Below are 18,192 nucleotides of genomic sequence, written 5' to 3' on the forward strand. Positions count from 1 at the left end.
CAGCAGTCTGGGTGCAGATATCCAGAGTCCTCCAGACATGCAGAGAGGCCGGTGAGGGCACCCCAGATCTGCCCAGCTCCTCCTCTGCAGGCCTATGGCCAGGCACGGCAGCTAAACAGGCTGGGCTAGGCTGGTAGTGTGGGCCAGCCCACCTATCGGGAGCTCAGCAGGTCTCCAAGTGAAGCCGGGAATGGGGAGGCTGATGTGGAAGCCTCAAACCCACCTCTCTCCTTCACTGCACCTGGAAGCCTGAGGGAACTCCAGCAGTCTGGGCGCAGATATCCAGAGTCCTCCAGACACGCAGAGAGGCCAGTGAGGGCACCCCAGATCTGCCCAGCTCCTCCTCTGCAGACCTATGGCCCCAGTTCACTTTCTTGATGGGTTCTGCCCATGTGACACTTTGCATGATGCCTGTCCCACATGATGCTGGACCCTGGAGTGGCAGCGTGTCCCTTCCAGTGTTGACTTCTGTGTTCTTCTTCCAAACTGAATTGAATTTCCTGTTTTTCAGGGGCATGCCAACATTTCCCCCATCAGCTGTCACTATGTCCACCCCTTCAACTCCACCCTGTGGAACTGAGTAATGGTCCACAGCTTCTGTCTGCTTTAGGGGGACTTGTACTCTTCTGTGGCCCACCCCTGCCTACAATAAAGGCCTTTTTCAAAACTCTTTTTCTGCTCTTGCTTCTCTACTATGCCAAAGAAAAACCTAATACTTCTGTGTTAACATTATGGTCAGACTTATTTCAGAGGCGCTAAATATTTTCTTTTTGATACTTGGAATTGAACTCATTAACCCCACACTTGCCAGACAGGTGCTGTTATATTCCAGCCAAAATTTGTTTTCAAAACACATTTTTTGCTGTGGAAAACAACAGCGCTGGCAGCGCGCCCCCTGGGTGGTTTCCTGGCTGTGCAGTGTGTGGCCTGACTCTGCTGTGGGCCCCACACCCCGTGCTGTGGCAGAGCCCAAGAGCTGGCACAGGGTGGTGGGTCCCAGTGCTGCCCTTCCCCAGGCAGGGAACGTTCTGCACGCCGAGTGCCACGCTCTCCCCAGCCAGCTGGGCCTGTGCACGGCACAGGGTTCTGTGATGGGTCTTGCACAGCCTCCCTTCGTGGCTTGCACCATGTAACCTTGTACCATCTGTGCACATGGCTGTCCCCTCTGTGGAAAAGTGCAGCCCAGCCGCCTGGCTGCAGCCTGTACTGCAGAGCGCCAGGCGTGGCCCCATACGGTGCCGGGATAAACAGTAATGAAGATGAGTAGTAGGATTTTATTTGGAAACAACTTCCCTGAATAATACCTGAACCCAAAGTTACATTACAAATGCCACCAAATATTTTACAGGAATCAATCTGAAGTCAACTCAGTCTCTTCTTCATGAAGTGGATACACACTGTGAGCTGTACTGAGTCAGGCCGGGCAGAAGAGCTGTTGCTGTCGCTGCTTCTGTTCCAGGAGACCACCTCCCAGGGCCATGCTTCTCCCAGCTGTGAGTGGCTGTCCCGGGCTGCGCATCCCAGCTGCTGTCACTGCTCGTTCTGCTGGCTCTCGGTGGCGGAAGCTGACACGGAGCCCTGGCCCTTGTTGACGTCACTGATGCACACCCACTGGCCGTCAAGTGACTCCTTCCATAGGGTCACCTGCAATCAGCACCCACAGGCCTCAGCATGTCTCTCTTGGCCACCTGGCTCCTTTCTCCCCTGTGCTATCCTGCTCACAGCCCAGCATGCCGGCTGCAATCCTAGCACAGGAGAATGAGGCAGGAGGATCAAAATTTGAGCCCACCCTCGACAATTTTGCAAGACTTTGTCCAAAATTAAAAAAAGCCTGGGGATGTAGCTTAGTGCAAAGGCCCAGGGTTCCAGTCTCCAGTGCTGTCTGGGGTGTGTATAACAAAACAACCAACCAAACAAAACTGCTCAAAAGCTTGTGGGAAAATAGCACGTACATTCACTGAAATCTCATTAAAATACTGGTAGGAGACAGATCTTGTGCAAATGGGAAGGGAGCCAGGAGATGGAGGATGCAGGGAGGGAGTTGGGGAAAGGGGACAGAGAAAGAATTAAGATGTGTTACATACATGACCCAATTCCTTATAATGCATTAGACACCACAAAACATGGACAAGTAAACATTTACAAATTAACTGTTGGGTATGGTGGTGCACACCTGTAATCCCAGTACTTACAAGACTGAGGCAGGAGGATCACTGAGTTTGAGGCCAGCCTGGGCTACAGAGTGAGCTCAAGGCCAGCTTAAAATACACAGAGAGACTGTCTAAAAGAAGAGTGCCTGTCTGGTAAGTGCAAGGTTCAGGTTCTAGTCTCCAGTGCTCTATGGGGTGCTATAAACCTCAGCTCTGGACCTGCCTCAGGCATGGTCTGGAAGTGGAGAAGGGGACGGACTGTCCTTTGCAGGACATTTTTGGCCCTGCAGTAGGGACGGCTTGATCTTCTGGGTGCACTGCAGATGGGAGGGCCCTGGGGCAGGAAAGCTGCATGTAGAGGTTCTCTCAGAGACCCCACTAGCTGCACACTTGTCCACAGCAGCACTGCTCAGAGCTTGGGTTGGTGGAAATGACTCATGTATCTGCCAGTGGATAGATTGACAAACAAACTGTGTATAACTCATCTTTAAACAAGAACAGCCAGGTGTGGTGGTGCACACCTGCAATCCCAGCACTGAAGGGGAGGCTGAGGCGGGAAGATCACAAGTTGTTCAGCCGGGGCAGCTTGGTGAGACCCCATCTCAAAAGTGTAGGGGGAGGCTTGGTGCAGAGAGTGCCTGGGCTGTCCTTAATTCTGAAGACAAGGGAAGGGAACTCTGATGAGTGGATCTTGAGGACACTGTGCTATGTGCAATGGGACACAGCACTAAAGGACACATTCTGGGTGGTGACTCTACTGCTCTGAGGTCCCTGTTCAGAGCTGCTGAGGCAGAACACAGACTGGGGCTTCAGCGAGTGGAGAGCTACTTCATGGGTGTGGTTTCAGTGTGACAAACAGCTTTCTACATACCAAGTGCACAACTAGAGAACTGTATTTTAAGTGATAAATCTTTCGCGTATTTTTACAATGAAAAAAAAAAAAAAAAAACCCTATATGGGTGTGGCTGCACACACCTGTAATCCTACACTCTGGGAGGCTGAGGCAGGAAGACTGCAGGTTAGGGCCTAGTCTGGGCAACTTAAGAGACCCAGTGAGACTCTCAGAAAATAAAAAGAAAGGCCTAAAGATGTAGCCCAGTGTGAAGGCCTAGGTTTAATCCCATTGCTGAAAAAATAAAAAACAAACCAACAAACCAAAGGGCTGGAGATACAACAGTGAAGGCACTCGACTCAATTCTCAGTACTGCAAACAAAACAAAACAAAACAAAACTAAAAGGAAAAAAGCTGTCTGCAAAGGGGAAGCTGCCTGCGCTGGGCACTGATCTGGGGTTGACCTGCTGGTGTTCCCTTGGGAACCTGGGACCCCTGGGTGCACTGCTTCTGTCCTGTCCCATCACCGTTTGCCATGCTTGTGTCTTACCCTTTCCATGTACCTTGCAGCACATTTTAGGTGCATAGAAACACTGGTGTACTGATTTTTTTTTTGAGACCCGGTATTGCTATGCTGGCCTCAGCTCCTAGTGACTCTCCTGCTTCAGGCTGCCAAGTGCTGGGATGTGCCTAGGTATGCACAGAACTCATTTTGTGTGTGTGTGTGTGTCTTTTTCCTTTTTATCGGTACCGGGGATTGAACTCACGACTGCCTGCTTCCAAGGCAAGCGCTTATGCCGCTGAGCTAAACCTCCAGCCCCCAGAACTCATTTTTTATAAATGTGCCTCTTAAACGTTTTGGACAAAACCCTCAATGGTCTCACTTTTGTTCAGATATTTTCTTATCTATACATTTGCTTTTTTTTTTTTTTTTTTTTTTTTACAGAATTAAACATCCCCATAGAGAAGCAGCAGCCTGATGACTAGAGTGATGGGCTGCCGGACCCTCTCTGGGTCACACTGCCCCGTCAGCTTCTTCCTGGGTGCAGAGTGCTGTGATGTAGAAATGTGCTCCAAACAGTCCTCGGAAGGGCTCTGTACTGACTGCAGGCCTAGAGAACAGGGCAGAGCAACAAGCCTGGCCCACTAGCCCAGTGATGATGAACCTTGTAGAGACAAGTACCCACCCTGTCACTCAAGACGCACTCGCTTATTCCAAGTGCTAACTCTGAAATTAAAGTGGGGCTTTAGCTTAGAAAAAAGAACTGTGGTGCTCAGCCGCTGAGGGGACAGGAAGGGCTGTGCATGCTAGCTGAGGTGCATTGCCACAGGTTTGCCACCACTGTGCTGGCAGCTGCAGGTGGGCCGTACCTTGTTGTCTCCGCCTGAGACGGCGAGGATGTTGGCAGTGATGGACCAGCTCACATGCCATACCACATCGTTGAACTTGTGCAACAACTTAGGTGACCACATGTTGCCTGAGGTATCCTCACAGGTCCAGATGAACACTCGGCCATCCTGGAAGACAGGCCGGGGTCAGGATGGGGCAGAACCCTCCCCTTTGGAGCCTTGCATCTTCAGTGAGCAGGGTGGGTGAGTCCAGGCCAAGAAACCAGCAGCTCTCAGGGCCCACATCCGGCCCAGCAGCCTCACTTCAGTCCCTGTCCTAGGTACCAGAGGCCTTCACTCGCCATAGTCTCAGCTACAGATTCACAACTGCTAACTTCATTTCCTTGGGGTTCTGCTCCTGCCTGTTTCCGTTCTCATCTGACTCCTACAGCTTTCTAAAAGCCAACCTCAGAAAACAGAAGGAGACAAGTAAAAGAAACACCCTAAAAGTCTCAGACCAAAAAAGAGATTCTAATGGCAGAGAAAGCTATTTGGTGCAGTATGGAATGAGAGGCCCAGCCGGAAGCTGCTCTGCATGGCCTGCCTGGGAAGATGGGTCTCACCCCTACTCATGCCAAGGTCAGGGACAGCCACTGCAGCTTCAAACAAGCCCTCACTGTATGAGGACCTGCCCTCGTGATCCCTTCGTTGCCATGCTGGTCCCCACGCCTGCTGCTTCTCCCTCCCAAGACTGTCTCACCCATCTGGAGGCTGACAGGACTCATCAACAACAGGATGTGTGCACTGGTGAGGCTGTGCTGACCTGGGAGCAGCTGGCGATGGTGCTGGTGGGCAGGCCGATGGAGGGGGCCCAGGCTACATCTCGAACCCAGTCACTGTGTCCCTCCAGCTTCTGGTCCTCCTTCCACTGGCCATCCTCATCCTCCCTGGAAGGAACCAGAGGGAGAACCAGAGGCCCATGCTGCCTCTCCCCACACATCGGCTGGGCCGGGACGCAAGTGCCACCTTGCTATTTCATGCAGTCAACCCAGCTGTGGAAACCCGTGGGAAAGCACTCTTTTTCTCCCCAGCTCCAAAAGCTGGGGATGAGGTGAACAACATGAGTGATGGAAAAAAGGGCAGGCCTTTTATTGTTCTAAAGCACGACCTTGCAGATCATAAATAGTCTTATTGGTAAGGAGGAGGATGGTGACCTTCCTTTTTTCAGTTGTGGCAGGCAGAGGGCAAAAGGCTTCCCTTGAAGAATCTGCACAGCCCACTTACTTCCATAGTTTGATGAGGTTGTCACAGCCGCCAGAAGCAAACTTCTTGATGTAGTTGGGTTTCTGCCCTGATGGCTGGTCTATGAGGCTTCCGGGTACAACAGCAGGGGCCCAGCTAACGGCGTTGCAGCCGATCTGCAGAGGGGAAAAAAGGTGATATAGCCCTTTGCTCTGCAGGCCCAGGGCTACGGGTCACTTTTTCGAGCTACTGACAAAGCTGCCTCATGAGGCTCAGCTCTGCAAGGTGTGCTCTGAAAGCAGCAACCAGGACACAAACGTTACTTTTTCAAATACATGAAAGGAGGACACATGCAGGCCTATTTAAAGAGAAATTTTAAAAAAATCATTAGAAAACCACCAAAAATAGACAGCTTAAAGAGTTACTTCAGACACTCCTGTAGCCACCTCAAATGATGCCTCCTACCTGAGAAGCTCTCATGGGTCCCGCCCTAACACAGACTCTCATCTCCCAATACCCAGACTTCTCTGTCCCTTCCCTCCCTGCCTGATTTGCCTCTCAAACATGCATCCCTAGACACTACAGTGTGGCACACACCTATAATCCCAGTACTCTGGCAGGCTGACAGAACTGCCAGATTCAAGCTCAGACGGGACAACTTAGCCCTTATCTTGAAATAAAAAAGAACCAGGGCTACAGCTGGGTGCAAAGGCTTTGGGTTCAATCCCAAGACCCCCCCCTTAACCCCCAAAGGGGAGGAACTTTCCTATTTCCCAGTTTGCAGCTGTTCCCATCTCCCTTACAGCTTCCCTGGGAAGGTGCCTGCTCTCTCTGACCAGGGTCCCCTCGCTGCTCTGCTGGTGCACTCTGCCCTCCATGCTCCTTTGAGGTTTTGAGAACACTTGGCTGGAGACTCAGCTTGGTCCTTCAAAAGCTAGGACACAGTCTCTGACTCTTGCATACTGACAGCAGTTTGTATCGTCTATGCTCCTAAGTAAATTTAAAAAATGGCGTTGTGTTGGTCAGCTTTGCATCTCTGAGACAGAATACAATGAAGGACTACCTAGCACCAAGGCAGGCACAATGGAGGGGTAGGGGCCAGGGAACAGATACAGACCCCAAAGTTGCACCCCTCTAACCTACTTCTTCCTACCAGCCTCCCCTCCCAATAGCCCATCTGGCCGATGACCAGTGAGGTTAGTGCTTTTACCACCCAGCCACCTCTCTGGAGTCTCCTAATCCAGTCAGACTGACCATCCAGATTAACAGTCACAGCTTTGAGAGCATAATCTACTTTTATTTCTTTTGGTCTTTTTTGCGACAGATCTCGCTATGCAATTTAGGCTGGCCTCAAACTCACAGCAATCCTCCTACTTTGGCCTCCTGAGTGCTGGGATTACGGGCACGGGCCACCACATCGGGCTCCATAACTGACTTTAACTGCACATAAAAGTGCATGGTTTGATGAATTCTGACACAGATATGTCTTATAAAACCACAGTAGAATCAAGACAGTGAACATATGCAGCACACCAGAGGTTTCCTCCTTTCCCACTCAACTCCACCTCTCAGTCCTGTAGCCTCCACAGTGGGCAACCATAGATCTGCTCACTATAGATTAACTTGCATTTTCCAGAATTTTAGAGCAATAGAATCCATAGAATGTTTTTTCCCTTGGTTTTTGTTCACTCAGCACAATTACTTTAAAATACATCCATCTTGTGTGGGTCAACAGCTGTTCTTTCCATGGCTGTGTAGCATTTCTCCAGTACAGACACACTGCCATGTCTTCATTTGCCTACCTATTGATGGACATTGGGTTGACATTTTCTTTCCTTGAGAATTTTATACATGTAATTCCTTTTTGTTTTTCTTGCCATGTTATAGATGGAACCAAGGGCCTCGACCACTGAGCTACAACTCTGGTCTATCTTTCTACTTGAGGTGAGGTGTGAGAGTAGTTTTCCTAATCAAGTAAGGCAAGACAAGCCTTGCTGAGCTCAGAACTCTTGTTTTGTGAGATGGCAGTTCATGCTCAGAAGCTTCTGGCTCTGCCCCCTTTCCTGGCTTGGTCTAAGCTTCTCTCCCACCCATGTTTCTAGCAGCTCCATTTTGATTTCCCCCCAACCATCCATCCTCGAAAAGAGATCTGTCCTAGAAGCAAGTCCTGGTTGTCACACGTTAGTCTTTCTCACCACGGCCCCTTGTGCTCACTTGGTATAGGAGAGGACACAATCCCATTTTTCTAAAGATATGCAAATGACCAAAAGCATCCTCTTTGATTAGCAAGATTAAAATAAAAACACAATAAACTCCATACCCACAAGGACAGCTATAATCAAAAAGACAGGTGTTGGCAACATGTAGAGAAATTAGAACCTCAAATAGGGCTGGGTGTGTTAAAATGTGCAGTTACTTTGCAAAATTGTTTAGTAGTTCCTCAGAAAGTTAGATACAGAATTACTGTATGGCTCAAGCTCACAGCATAGTTACTCACAACTACTGAAAAGTATTTGTTATCTGATGGATGAATAAATGTGATGCATACACTGTATTCCAAATGCAGTATTATCCAGCCACCAGGAATGAACACTAATAGGTACTATGACAGGGTGAGCCTTGAAAATCTGTACTTTGCTGGTACATTCTTTCATTCATAAATGTTTGTGAGAATTATAAGACACACAGTATAGACTCCACAAATCTGTTTTCCCCAACTATGACAGAGCATGCTACCCTGAAGTGTAACTGTCTCTCTGCATAGCCAACTCTCCTTGACTTGCACCAGTTCTTGCTCTGGGCTGAAGGAGGCTGGGACAGCTGCAGGCTGAAGATCAGAGGCTTAGCACATCTGCTCTGCTGCCCCTCCCGGCCCACTGCCCTGTGGTACCCGCACCCCCTCAGCCCACAGGAGACTTGTGCCAGGTGACAGGGCCACACCCTTCAGGGAGGCAGGAGCTGGACTTACAGTGTGAGCATTGTTGATCTTCTTCACTTCCCACTGGCCTTCACCCGTGTAGGTAAGCAGGGAGATGGCCCCATCCGAGCTCCCACAGGCCAGGATCAGGCCATAGTCATGGGGGGCCCAGCACACAGAGTTTACTGCAGGATACAGGATGCACAGTGAGCAGAGGGTGCAGGGGCTGAAAGGGGAACAGGGGGTGCAGGGCCAGAGCTGCAGACAGATCACTTTGCTAAGTTCTTGCTGAAAGTTCTTTTCTTTATTTTGGGGGTGGACTAGGAATTGAACTCAGACCTCACTCCTGCCAGGCAGGCACCATGCCACTGAGCTATATCCTAAGAAAGCTGCAGGGCCTATCAGAAGCAGCTGTAACTTTTCAATTAAAGATATTAGAAAAATCCCTATTACACACAAGTATCATCTCACAAACTCTTCTACTTTAACAAAATGAGAATAAAGGCTGGTACTTAAAATGAATAATCTAAAACACCCACTGTGTTGTGGGGCTTTTTAGTTCTCAGGTCACACCTCAACTGTGAAGACTAGCAGGAGAGCCAACCTCAGCCCAGGGACACAGCCGCAGCAGGACAGAGGGACGGGAACTAGGGTGAGGTCAGGACAGAGCCCACCTGACCAATCACTGTACCTGAGGAGTCATGCCCTGAGTGCTCATGGGTCTTCTCCCAGGTGCCATTCTCCTCTTTCCAGATGATGACTTTCCGGTCATAGGAACACGATGCCAGGATACTGCCATACATGGGGTGGGCCCAGGCCACCTGCCACACAGGACCCTCATGACTGCAAAGGGAGGGGACAGGTTGTTCAGGGGCTATGGGAACCTCTACCAAGCAGTTTTGGACAGGACTGAATGGCTTTCCTGGCAGAGGGAAACAAAGTCCACCTAAGAATTTCAAAAGGGAGAGTTACAGACATCCCTGTGAATGGGCAGCTATTGGACCAGCGCCACAAGAGGCTCAGTAAACAAGGTCAGAGCCTAAGAGTCCCAACTCTCAAGTCAGAGCCCATGCCAGCCAGACGGAACCTCACCTGCCACACTGCAGCCTATACTGCCTTTTCTGCTCTTCTCAGCAGCTGTTCATCAAGTGAGAGCTTACAGAGGCTCGCGCTCAGCAGACTGAGTTGCAAGACATCTTGCCAGAAGGCTAACTTCTTGAGTAGGCAGTCTCTCTTTCCTCCTGCCCTTTCATCTGCTCAAAGGCATGTCTTTCCCTTCTCTTCTGCTGACAGGTACCATCTGAGCACACACTGTGAGGCCTTCTACAGGCATCATCTCTCTAGCCAGGGAAGGGTGTGTGCCTCAGCAAACAAGGGGCAGGGTGGTGTAGTGGCGGTGGGTGCCGGCTCCCATTCCCAGTCTTGAGCTCATGGCTTAGGCCAGGGCGGTATCTTCTCTATGGTTGTCTCTTCACGTGCAAGTGGAGTGGTCACTAAGACCTCTTTCACTGCATAGTCATGAGGGTTAAATGTGGAAACTCATGTATAGAACTTAGAAAAATGCTTAGTACAAGAAGGAAAAACCCAGTCAGTCAATTAGCTGACCAGCTGCCCCTTATTTACTCTGTGGCTCTAGGGATCCAGCCACTTCCTTCTCGGGGACAACACTGCTTACAAAGGAGCTGCTGATGAAACCGAGCAGACTCATAAGCGATATCGTCATAGTTAGAACTGAGGCAAAAGGGTGATTTTTTTTTTTTTAAAATCCCTCCAGTATTTTGCATCTTTTGAGCATAAGAAACAAAGTAGACGATCAGTACTGTGGCTTGTGTCTAGATGTCCCTCCAAAGCTCATGCACTCATAGGTGGGGCTTTTCAGAGGTGTCTGGATCTAGGGTGTGAATATGGATTAATGGTGTGTTGTAATTTAGTGTAGTTCTGGGTATGGATAATGGAAGGCCCACCCTGCATGTGTGTGTGGCACCAACCAGTAAGATTTAGCCTGGTGGGATAAAAAAGAAACCGGCTGCTTCCTACCTACTCTGCCATCTGTTTTTTCTCTGCCATGCTGCTCTACCTTGGAGACAGCTAACTGGACTGAAATCTCTGACTCAGGGTAGCAGCAACAAGAAAGTAATTAAGAATGACTAAGTCTGCCCAGGGGCACTGTTCAGCTGGGGCTACTGCAGGAAGACAGTGTCTAATTCTTCACAGTCTCTTGATCCTTAGCACTCAGAAGAGAGGACCTTGTAGCCCATTTCCCCACATGGACACTGACTCAGTTTCTGTTTTAATTCAACTGAACACATGCTGAGCACCTGCTTACTATCTTGTGTGGTCTGGTGAAAGTCATCAACCCCTTCTCAGGGTAATGCATGAAGTATAAAACTCAGTTACAAAGAAAACCCTACTATCCTGAAATGCAGTTATCAAAATGTATAAAAAATGTATAAGCTAGTGATACATGTGCTTCTAATACTAATGCATCAAGCAGAAACTCTAGTGGCAGCTCTAATCTCTGCAATTTCAAAGTCATCTGATGAGCATAAATGATATTCTAAATTATAGTGATTCTTTTTTGAGGGGACTCAAACTCAAGACCTTGTGCTTGCTAGGCAGGCTGCTGAGCTATATTCCCAGCCCCTCTAAATTATAATGACTAATGAAAAATGCAAGCACTTGGTGAAAAAATGATAGTTGCTACACATGCTATTATGGCTTTTGGCCTTCTTCCAAAATTGAAGGCAATGCTAAATAGTCACTGAAAATAAACAAGTGAGCCGGGCGTGGTGGCTCACGCCTGTAATCCCAGCACTTGGGAGGCCAAGGCAGGAGGATCCTTGCAAGTTCAAGACCAGCCTGGGCTACAAAGTGAGCTCAAGGCCAGCCTGAACTGCATAGTGAGGCTCTGTCTCAAAGACCAAAAAAAAAAAGAAAAAGAAGAAGAAGAAAATAAACAAGTGATTGTTTTTTCCCTGCTGCAGCTCACCAGTCTGAATTCCATCTACAGAACCCTTGGAGACCCATGGATCACAGAGAAAAATCCCACAATTGTGTGAGTGAACTGCTAGTGAACTGCAGGAATACAATAGAGAGATGGCCATAAATAAGAGCTAGAACCTTAGCGGGAGAAGTGTGGGCCAAACATCTGTAAACAGCCATCTGACATCTGTCATGTACAAATAAGATAGAACAGGATTTACAAAACGATTCTGACATTCTTACTATGACACTCGTATGTGATGGTTCAATTTTTTTTTGAGACAAGGGTCTCACTACCTAGCCCAGGCTGGCCTTGAACGTGAGGCGATCCTACCTTAGCTCCCAAGTGCTGGGATGTGCAACCACCACATCTGACATCAATTGACATTTTAGAACGCACTGACTGAACATGCACAAAATGGTACCGTTTACTACTTTTTTTTTTTGAGACAGGTTTTCACTATGCAGTTCAGGCTGGCCTTGAGCTCACTTTGTAGCCTAGGTTGGTCTTGAACTCACAACGATCCTCCCACCTCAGCCTCCCGAGTGCTGGGATTACGGGCGTGAGCTACCACGCCTGGCTTGTTTACTACTTTTAAATGAAGCAGTAGTTGCCCAAAGTGAAGGCTACCTGGGGGTAATGCAGCCTGTCAGGAGTTGGCAGTCTTACTGGGTTAGAATGAAAATATGGTAGGCTGAGCCAGTGTTCCTGCCTGGGGCCACCAGTGTCACCTTGGGGACATCTCTGAGGACAGCATCCCCACACATGAGGCTGCTGTGACTCTAGGTGCTCATCCTGGCTGATCATGCTGTGGAGGGCCTGCAAAGCCATACCATTCCCAGGGACCCTCCTTGGCTTGATGACACTTACCCCCTGAGGTCAGCAATGAGGATCTGCCCTCCATTGCGCACATCGAAGATTTTGACGGACCTGTCTGAGGAGCAGGTGGCCAGGCGAGTGCCATAGTAATCCATCTGGGCATCGTGCTACAAAGGAAGGTCAGCTCAGGAAGCTTGCAGGCTGGGCGGCGGGGTGGATGAAGGCAAGCTACTGGAATCTAGTTTGGACCAACACCCACTTTCAACAATTCCATCTCAAAGAATCATCACCACTAGGCAAGAAGCTAGCAAGCTAAAGTCTCATGTCTTTGTAGGCGATGTCTTCCTGAAAGGGACAAGCTACACCATTTGAAGCTGGCTTTACAGACCCTTTATCTGCTCTAAGGAAGGTCCCTTTCCTACCCTGGTGGGTACTGGAGAAAAGACTAGCCTAGTTGCCCTTTTGTACCATCCTCACTCCGTCCTGAAGCTCGGTGGACTAATGAGGAAGATATCCTAAAGTTCAGCTCAGCCTTAGACCTGAAACTAAGATTGAGCACAGGCCTCTGACTGCCTGTTGGCCCTGATCAGGTGCTCTGTGATGCATCTGGAGCCTGTACTCAGGGTTCCACTCAGATGTCTGGGTTTTTTCTCCTCCCTTGGCCCCCAGGTTCCTGGTGGGCCTTCTTCCTAGTAAAGTGCCCAGGGTACCAGACTCCCCACCCAAAGCAAACAAGGCCTTAGGCACACAGGTCCCCCCCACACTTAGTGAATTCTAGAGTGCGGGCTGGCACTTGCCCACAGTTCCTTGCCCATCTGGGCAATGGTTCCATGGAGGCACTGGACCTACTGTCCCAAACAGCTTCGCTCCTCTTACTTGCTGGCTCTACCTAGAGCAAGAGACGCCACTTTCCTAGCTGTCCCCTGTGGAAGTTTCAGGAATCACTATCATTCCTATGCTCACCAGGAGCAAATATCACCTTTCCAAGGAAGCATTTCATTGTATTTTCAGTGTTCCTTTCTTATTCCCTACCTAAGGAAAATGTTTGGATTCTTCCTTGGAAGTCAGTCCCCTCACTGTACCAGATCTCGTCTTCTTGGAAGCAGGCAGAGTAGGTGATTTCTCAAGCTCCTCTGCATACTCTGTCATACTGTGGGAGGAAATAGGACAGAGTACCCCAGAGATGTAAATCCTATCTCTGTGACGTATCTGCTGGACAATCTTTGAAAATAGCTCACTTTCCCTGAGCTTCACTTTTGTTTTTTGGAGACAGAGTCTTGCTCTGTAACCCAGGCTGGCCTTGAACTCAGTGATCCTCCTGCCTTGGCCTCCCATGTTCTAGGATTACAGGTATGTGCCACTATACCCAGCAAGCATGAAAATTATTTCTAATTATTACTTTGCTTTACCTGCTTATCAAATCAAACTTATACAGGTAGTTGGTGTATTATTTTTTCCATAAGGGAACTGAGACTCACAAAAGGGAAGGCAATGAACCTGAGTTCATTGCCTAAAAAAGTCTCAGACTGGACTTTTTTGTCCATGGTGGGACATCAGCTTCAAGGAACCATGTCCTTGTAAGTGAATGACAGAAACCAAGCCACAAAGGTGACTCTGACACCAGACAATTTAGAATCTAAAAGCAATTGCTGGTGGACAAGACATAGGGCAGGAACCCTAGTGTGGAACGCTGTCAACTGCCCTGGGTGTTGCTCAAAGGCTGCCCTGCCTGTGAGGTTCCACATAAGTCGTCTGCTTTTCCTGGTGAAAACAGTAAGCCCTGGACTGTCTCCTGCAGGCCCTAACCTCCCACACCGAAACCTGTATATCTGGCCCTAGGCAATACCCAAGAAACTCATGGCTCTGGGGCCTTGTCTGGCTGTGGGTGCTCCTGGACTTTCTCTTGGGGCAACTTCTTATGGTTTCTTCTTTTTTGGTACTGGGGACTGAACTCATGACTTTGTACTTACCAGGTAGCACTACTGAGCTAAATCCCCAGCCCTAACTTTCTATGGTTTCATTGTTAATCCCCTTCCAATGTGGCTAGGAAATGACAAGGGGAGGAAAACAGGTGGGGAGAATGCTGTAAACTTCTGTGCCCTGTTAGCAAGAGCAGATTATGGTGTTACAAACCATTCTGAGGCTGCCCTCAGCAGCGTGACCAGACTATCGTAGCCTTGCCAACTCACAAAACACTGCTGGGAGAATGACCACACCCTTGAAGGTACAGTCTGACTGGCAACTACTGCCACACTCAGATTCATAAACGATCAGCAGAAAGTGGTAATGAGAAGCCCAAACTGCTTAACTCCCATGGAAACGCCTATGTCTAAAGCCTTAGAAAGCTTAAGTGAATACTTACAATCATGTCCTCATGGGAGGTGTCCACGGTGTTAATTACAGACACCTAGAACCAAAGACATTGCAGTTAAGTGACAGAATATAATCATCTTATTAGATGTGTAATTACTTCTATTTTTTTTGAGACAGGGTCTCACTATGTAGTTCAGGCTGGCCTTGAACTCATTATGTCACCCAGGATAGCCTCAAACCTATAGCAATCCTTCTGTCCCAGCCTCCTAAGTGCTAGTGTCATAGGTATGAACTACCAATCCTGGCTCTGAAATTCCTGACTGCATATTTTTGGTCACTCATTCAGTATAGCACGCACTCTAAGGGCCTTGCTTTTGCTGAGGACTGTGCCAATGGCTGCACTTCTTGCCTCTGAGAAGCCTGTACATAAATAATTGTAAGATGGCAAAGTCGACCTTTTAGCATAGTTTACATCCACTGCAGAAGCTGAGTGGTGGTGGTGGTGTTAGATACAAATGGCCTCAGAAGAGGAGTCTGCCAGATGGCCCAAGGGGAATCGGCCAAGGCCCAAGGTCTACTGGTATAGGAAGGGAGGAAAAATGTGACAGCATGATATAAATGGGGGCACTGGGTAAAAGCAAGCAGTCCTGGCTGCTCACACACGGGAAGGAGGACCTGGAGGGAGCTAGAGCTGTTACTCCCTTCCCAGATGATGGAACTTCTGATATCCCAGGAAATTTATGCAGTATAGGGTTATCTAAGCCTAATGCAAGTTTCTCCTGAGGCTGCTCCATGGTCTACCTCTTGCAACAGACTCAAGATCTTGGTCCTTGACCTCCTTTCTCTTCCCTCATCTTCTCAAAATTTTGTTTACTGGGTATTGTAAGGCAAGTGTCCTGTCACTGAGCTACACCCCTATCCTTTTTATTTAGTAATTTATTTTTACATTACTCTTTATTTTCTTTCCAATAATAAAGGTACATTCACTATAACCTTTATTTTATGGAAAACTGGAAAAACAAAATTCCCTTAGAAGTGACTATTTCTGTCTGTGGTTAAGTATTCTTCAAGTCTGTAGTAGTAAATAAACAGCGTAATTTGGCTTCTACTGTACCTATATGTTATTCTGCTTCTATGCAAATTTTCAGTAATTTTAACAAATCATTCAACTGATCAGTTCCTCCTGCCTCTGCCTCTCAGAGTGCTGAGATTACATTTCTGACATTTTTACAACTTTCCTCAACCTGCATCTATTTCCCAGTGCAAACCCTGCAGTATAAAGTCCAACTTAACTTTTCAGAAAGGTGACCCCCGGGAAAGGATGGTGGGTAAAGCAGCTGAGGAGGCAGACAAAGGTTCTCTCTCAGCAAATTCTAGACTTCATAATAAGTGGGCTCCCAGGTCTGCAAAGGCACGAAAGGAAGAAGTGTCTTCTCAAGCTAGCCAGGTTACAAAGTGCTTTCACATGCTGGGAGGTACCAAGGGCAGAGTCAATCGCAGCCACCTGACCGACTAAAGATTGGGAGTAGTATCTCCTCCCAAGCCTCTGCGTTTATCAGGTCATAGTTAAATAGCAAGCAATAGCACTTAAAACGCCTCTTCAGGATCACATGAAACTAACTTAGAACTAGTTGATTACCGAGCATAGTGTCCCAACTCTATTAGGCAGCAGAATTAGAGGTCCAAAGTGGAGGGCAATTTAACATCTCGCTGCTCGAAGAGAAGAGTAAGAATGAAAGCCACGCTCCTGAATTCTAAGTTCACACAGCTTTTCTCAGACTGGCGGTGAGGCATCCCCGTTTCTTAGGTGCATACATTTACTAGGCTGTGGCAAACCCAGTCTTGAAGACTTTATCGATTAATTCTCATTCATTCACTCAGTGAGTCAGAGTGCAGCGAACTTATGCTACACACTAAAATGGGAAAACCCTGGACCCTGTCCTCAAAATCATTCAGCTTGTCCTTCCGTCAGCTTTTTGAAGTCATCCCTGGCAACCCCAGTTAATTTCTGCTGGGAAGTAGGATGTGGAACAGAATGGAAAAGGACGCTCGATTATCACTGCTATCCTTCAAACTTGCCGCAGGCTCGGTATACCCAGCTCCAACGGTGTCCCTGGCGTTGTCTCGCCGAGGGAGACAAGGACGGGACAGGGACACGCAGGGGGCCCGGCAGCGGCGCATAGGTTCTGCAACCGCACCCCGGCCAACCGCTCCCAAGGTTCGCAGGATAGGACCAGAGCACCTCAAACTCGACGCAGTCGAGTGGAACTGAATGAACTCTGTTCGACATTCCAGCCGCAACACTCACCATAGCGGCGGCGGCGGCGACGGCGACTTGGAGTATCAGACGTGGCAACTCCCGGTGGCGCCTCGAAAAGGCTCACTTCCGGCGTCGGGCAGGCGAGCTGACGGGCCACCGCTCCAGAGCCTCCGGGCTGCAGCAAGCTCAGCTCGCACCAAGGTTCCGGGTCTCTCTGGGGCCGCACCGCGCCCTGGCGTGGCTCCGCCCCCATTTTACTGCTCGAAACCTCGAGGGCGGGCTCTGGTTGCGGTGGAGGCCCTGACCGTAGGCTCTGGATCTGAAGCTCTGATGGGTCCTCTACCCAGACCAAACCTTACCTTCCTTTTTCCAAAGTTAGTGACAGTGTGGCACGCTTTCTTGCGAGTCTGTAGGGTAAACTGTAGAGCAATGGTGTGTGTGTTGCGAGCAGCGAGTAGACTAGTCTTAGTGCTTCTTTCTGGTTGTCTGTCGTCAGTCTCCCTGCCCTCCCTAACCCAGACCAACGACTTCAGAAACTGCAGATTGCCCCTTCCAAACAAGTCCCGGGGACGCTGTGAGTCTGGGCCATCAGATTCCTCCAGGCCAGGAAGGTTTAGACCACCGGCCTCCACCTCCACCCGTGTTCCCAGCACCCATTCCCTGCGCCCCCAAAGAAAGGCCCTTGAGGTCTCCCCAGAAGCACACAGCGAGAACACTGGACTGCCGGATAGAGCCTTGGGTGAAGAAGTCACATCCTGCAGTTTCCTCTGTCACTCCTGGGGTGAGAGCCTGAGCTGCAGAGGCCCACTAAGATACTAGAACTCAGAGAGTATCAAAGGGCAGGCAGCCCTGAGAGACCACGGGAATGGGGTGTCAGCAACCCAGCCTTCCACTAGCTCCCTAGCTTCTGAGATTTCTCTTCCCCTGATCAATGGAGAAAAAGTGCAAGGTGGCGGGGGTGCTTGGAGTGGAGGGGTGGGTTCTTGGCCTGTTCTTCAGGGACAGTCCCTGGCCTCGGATCTGTAGCAGCACCCTGAGCCTCTGGCTGATAAGGCCCAGTCACTTCTCTGAGCTTTACCTTCCCCCAGTGAAAAATGGGGACAAGGGCATATTAGATATGAATACCGTGCAGAAGGGATAGTTGCTGGCACAGACATGTCCTGGTATAAATGTTGAAGAAACTGAGAATTTGGGGCTAGCAGTGAAATGACTTATCATTCAGATGTTTGTGGGTGTTGCAAATGGCATAGTGATACAGAGATTGAGGGGGACACCGACACTAAGTGGAGGAGGTGCTGGTACTGTGCGTTCCTACTTGTGTAAATGCACATTTCACCTCTTACTGCT

The 18,192-nt window shown here is 49.1% G+C and overlaps 1 protein-coding gene across 2 annotated transcripts; it reads right to left on the minus strand.

The window, feature by feature from the left end:
• Nucleotides 1-1,260: 1,260 nt before the first annotated feature.
• Sec13 (SEC13 homolog, nuclear pore and COPII coat complex component) lies at nucleotides 1,261-17,054 on the minus strand. 2 transcript variants are annotated; one of them, XM_003464078.5, is made up of 9 exons: nucleotides 16,894-17,054; nucleotides 14,635-14,679; nucleotides 12,324-12,439; nucleotides 9,162-9,313; nucleotides 8,522-8,655; nucleotides 5,596-5,729; nucleotides 5,135-5,258; nucleotides 4,354-4,500; nucleotides 1,261-1,644 (listed from the first exon to the last, which is right to left on the minus strand). In XM_003464078.5, exons 1-9 carry the CDS (start codon nucleotides 16,894-16,896, stop codon nucleotides 1,531-1,533), a joined length of 969 nt encoding a protein of 322 aa, XP_003464126.1. In that variant the 5' UTR covers nucleotides 16,897-17,054; the 3' UTR covers nucleotides 1,261-1,530. The 2 variants fall into 2 exon arrangements, with proteins under 2 accessions (XP_003464126.1, XP_023418329.1); XM_023562561.2 differs by lacking the exon at nucleotides 16,894-17,054 and adding an exon at nucleotides 13,305-13,422 and having other exon boundaries at nucleotides 14,635-14,652.
• Nucleotides 17,055-18,192: the final 1,138 nt, after the last annotated feature.

The sequence above is a fragment of the Cavia porcellus genome, unplaced genomic scaffold, assembly GCF_034190915.1.
Source record: "Cavia porcellus strain 051 isolate PalLab524CR breed Dunkin Hartley unplaced genomic scaffold, mCavPor4.1 scaffold_15, whole genome shotgun sequence".
Classification (NCBI taxonomy): Eukaryota; Metazoa; Chordata; class Mammalia; order Rodentia; family Caviidae; genus Cavia; species Cavia porcellus.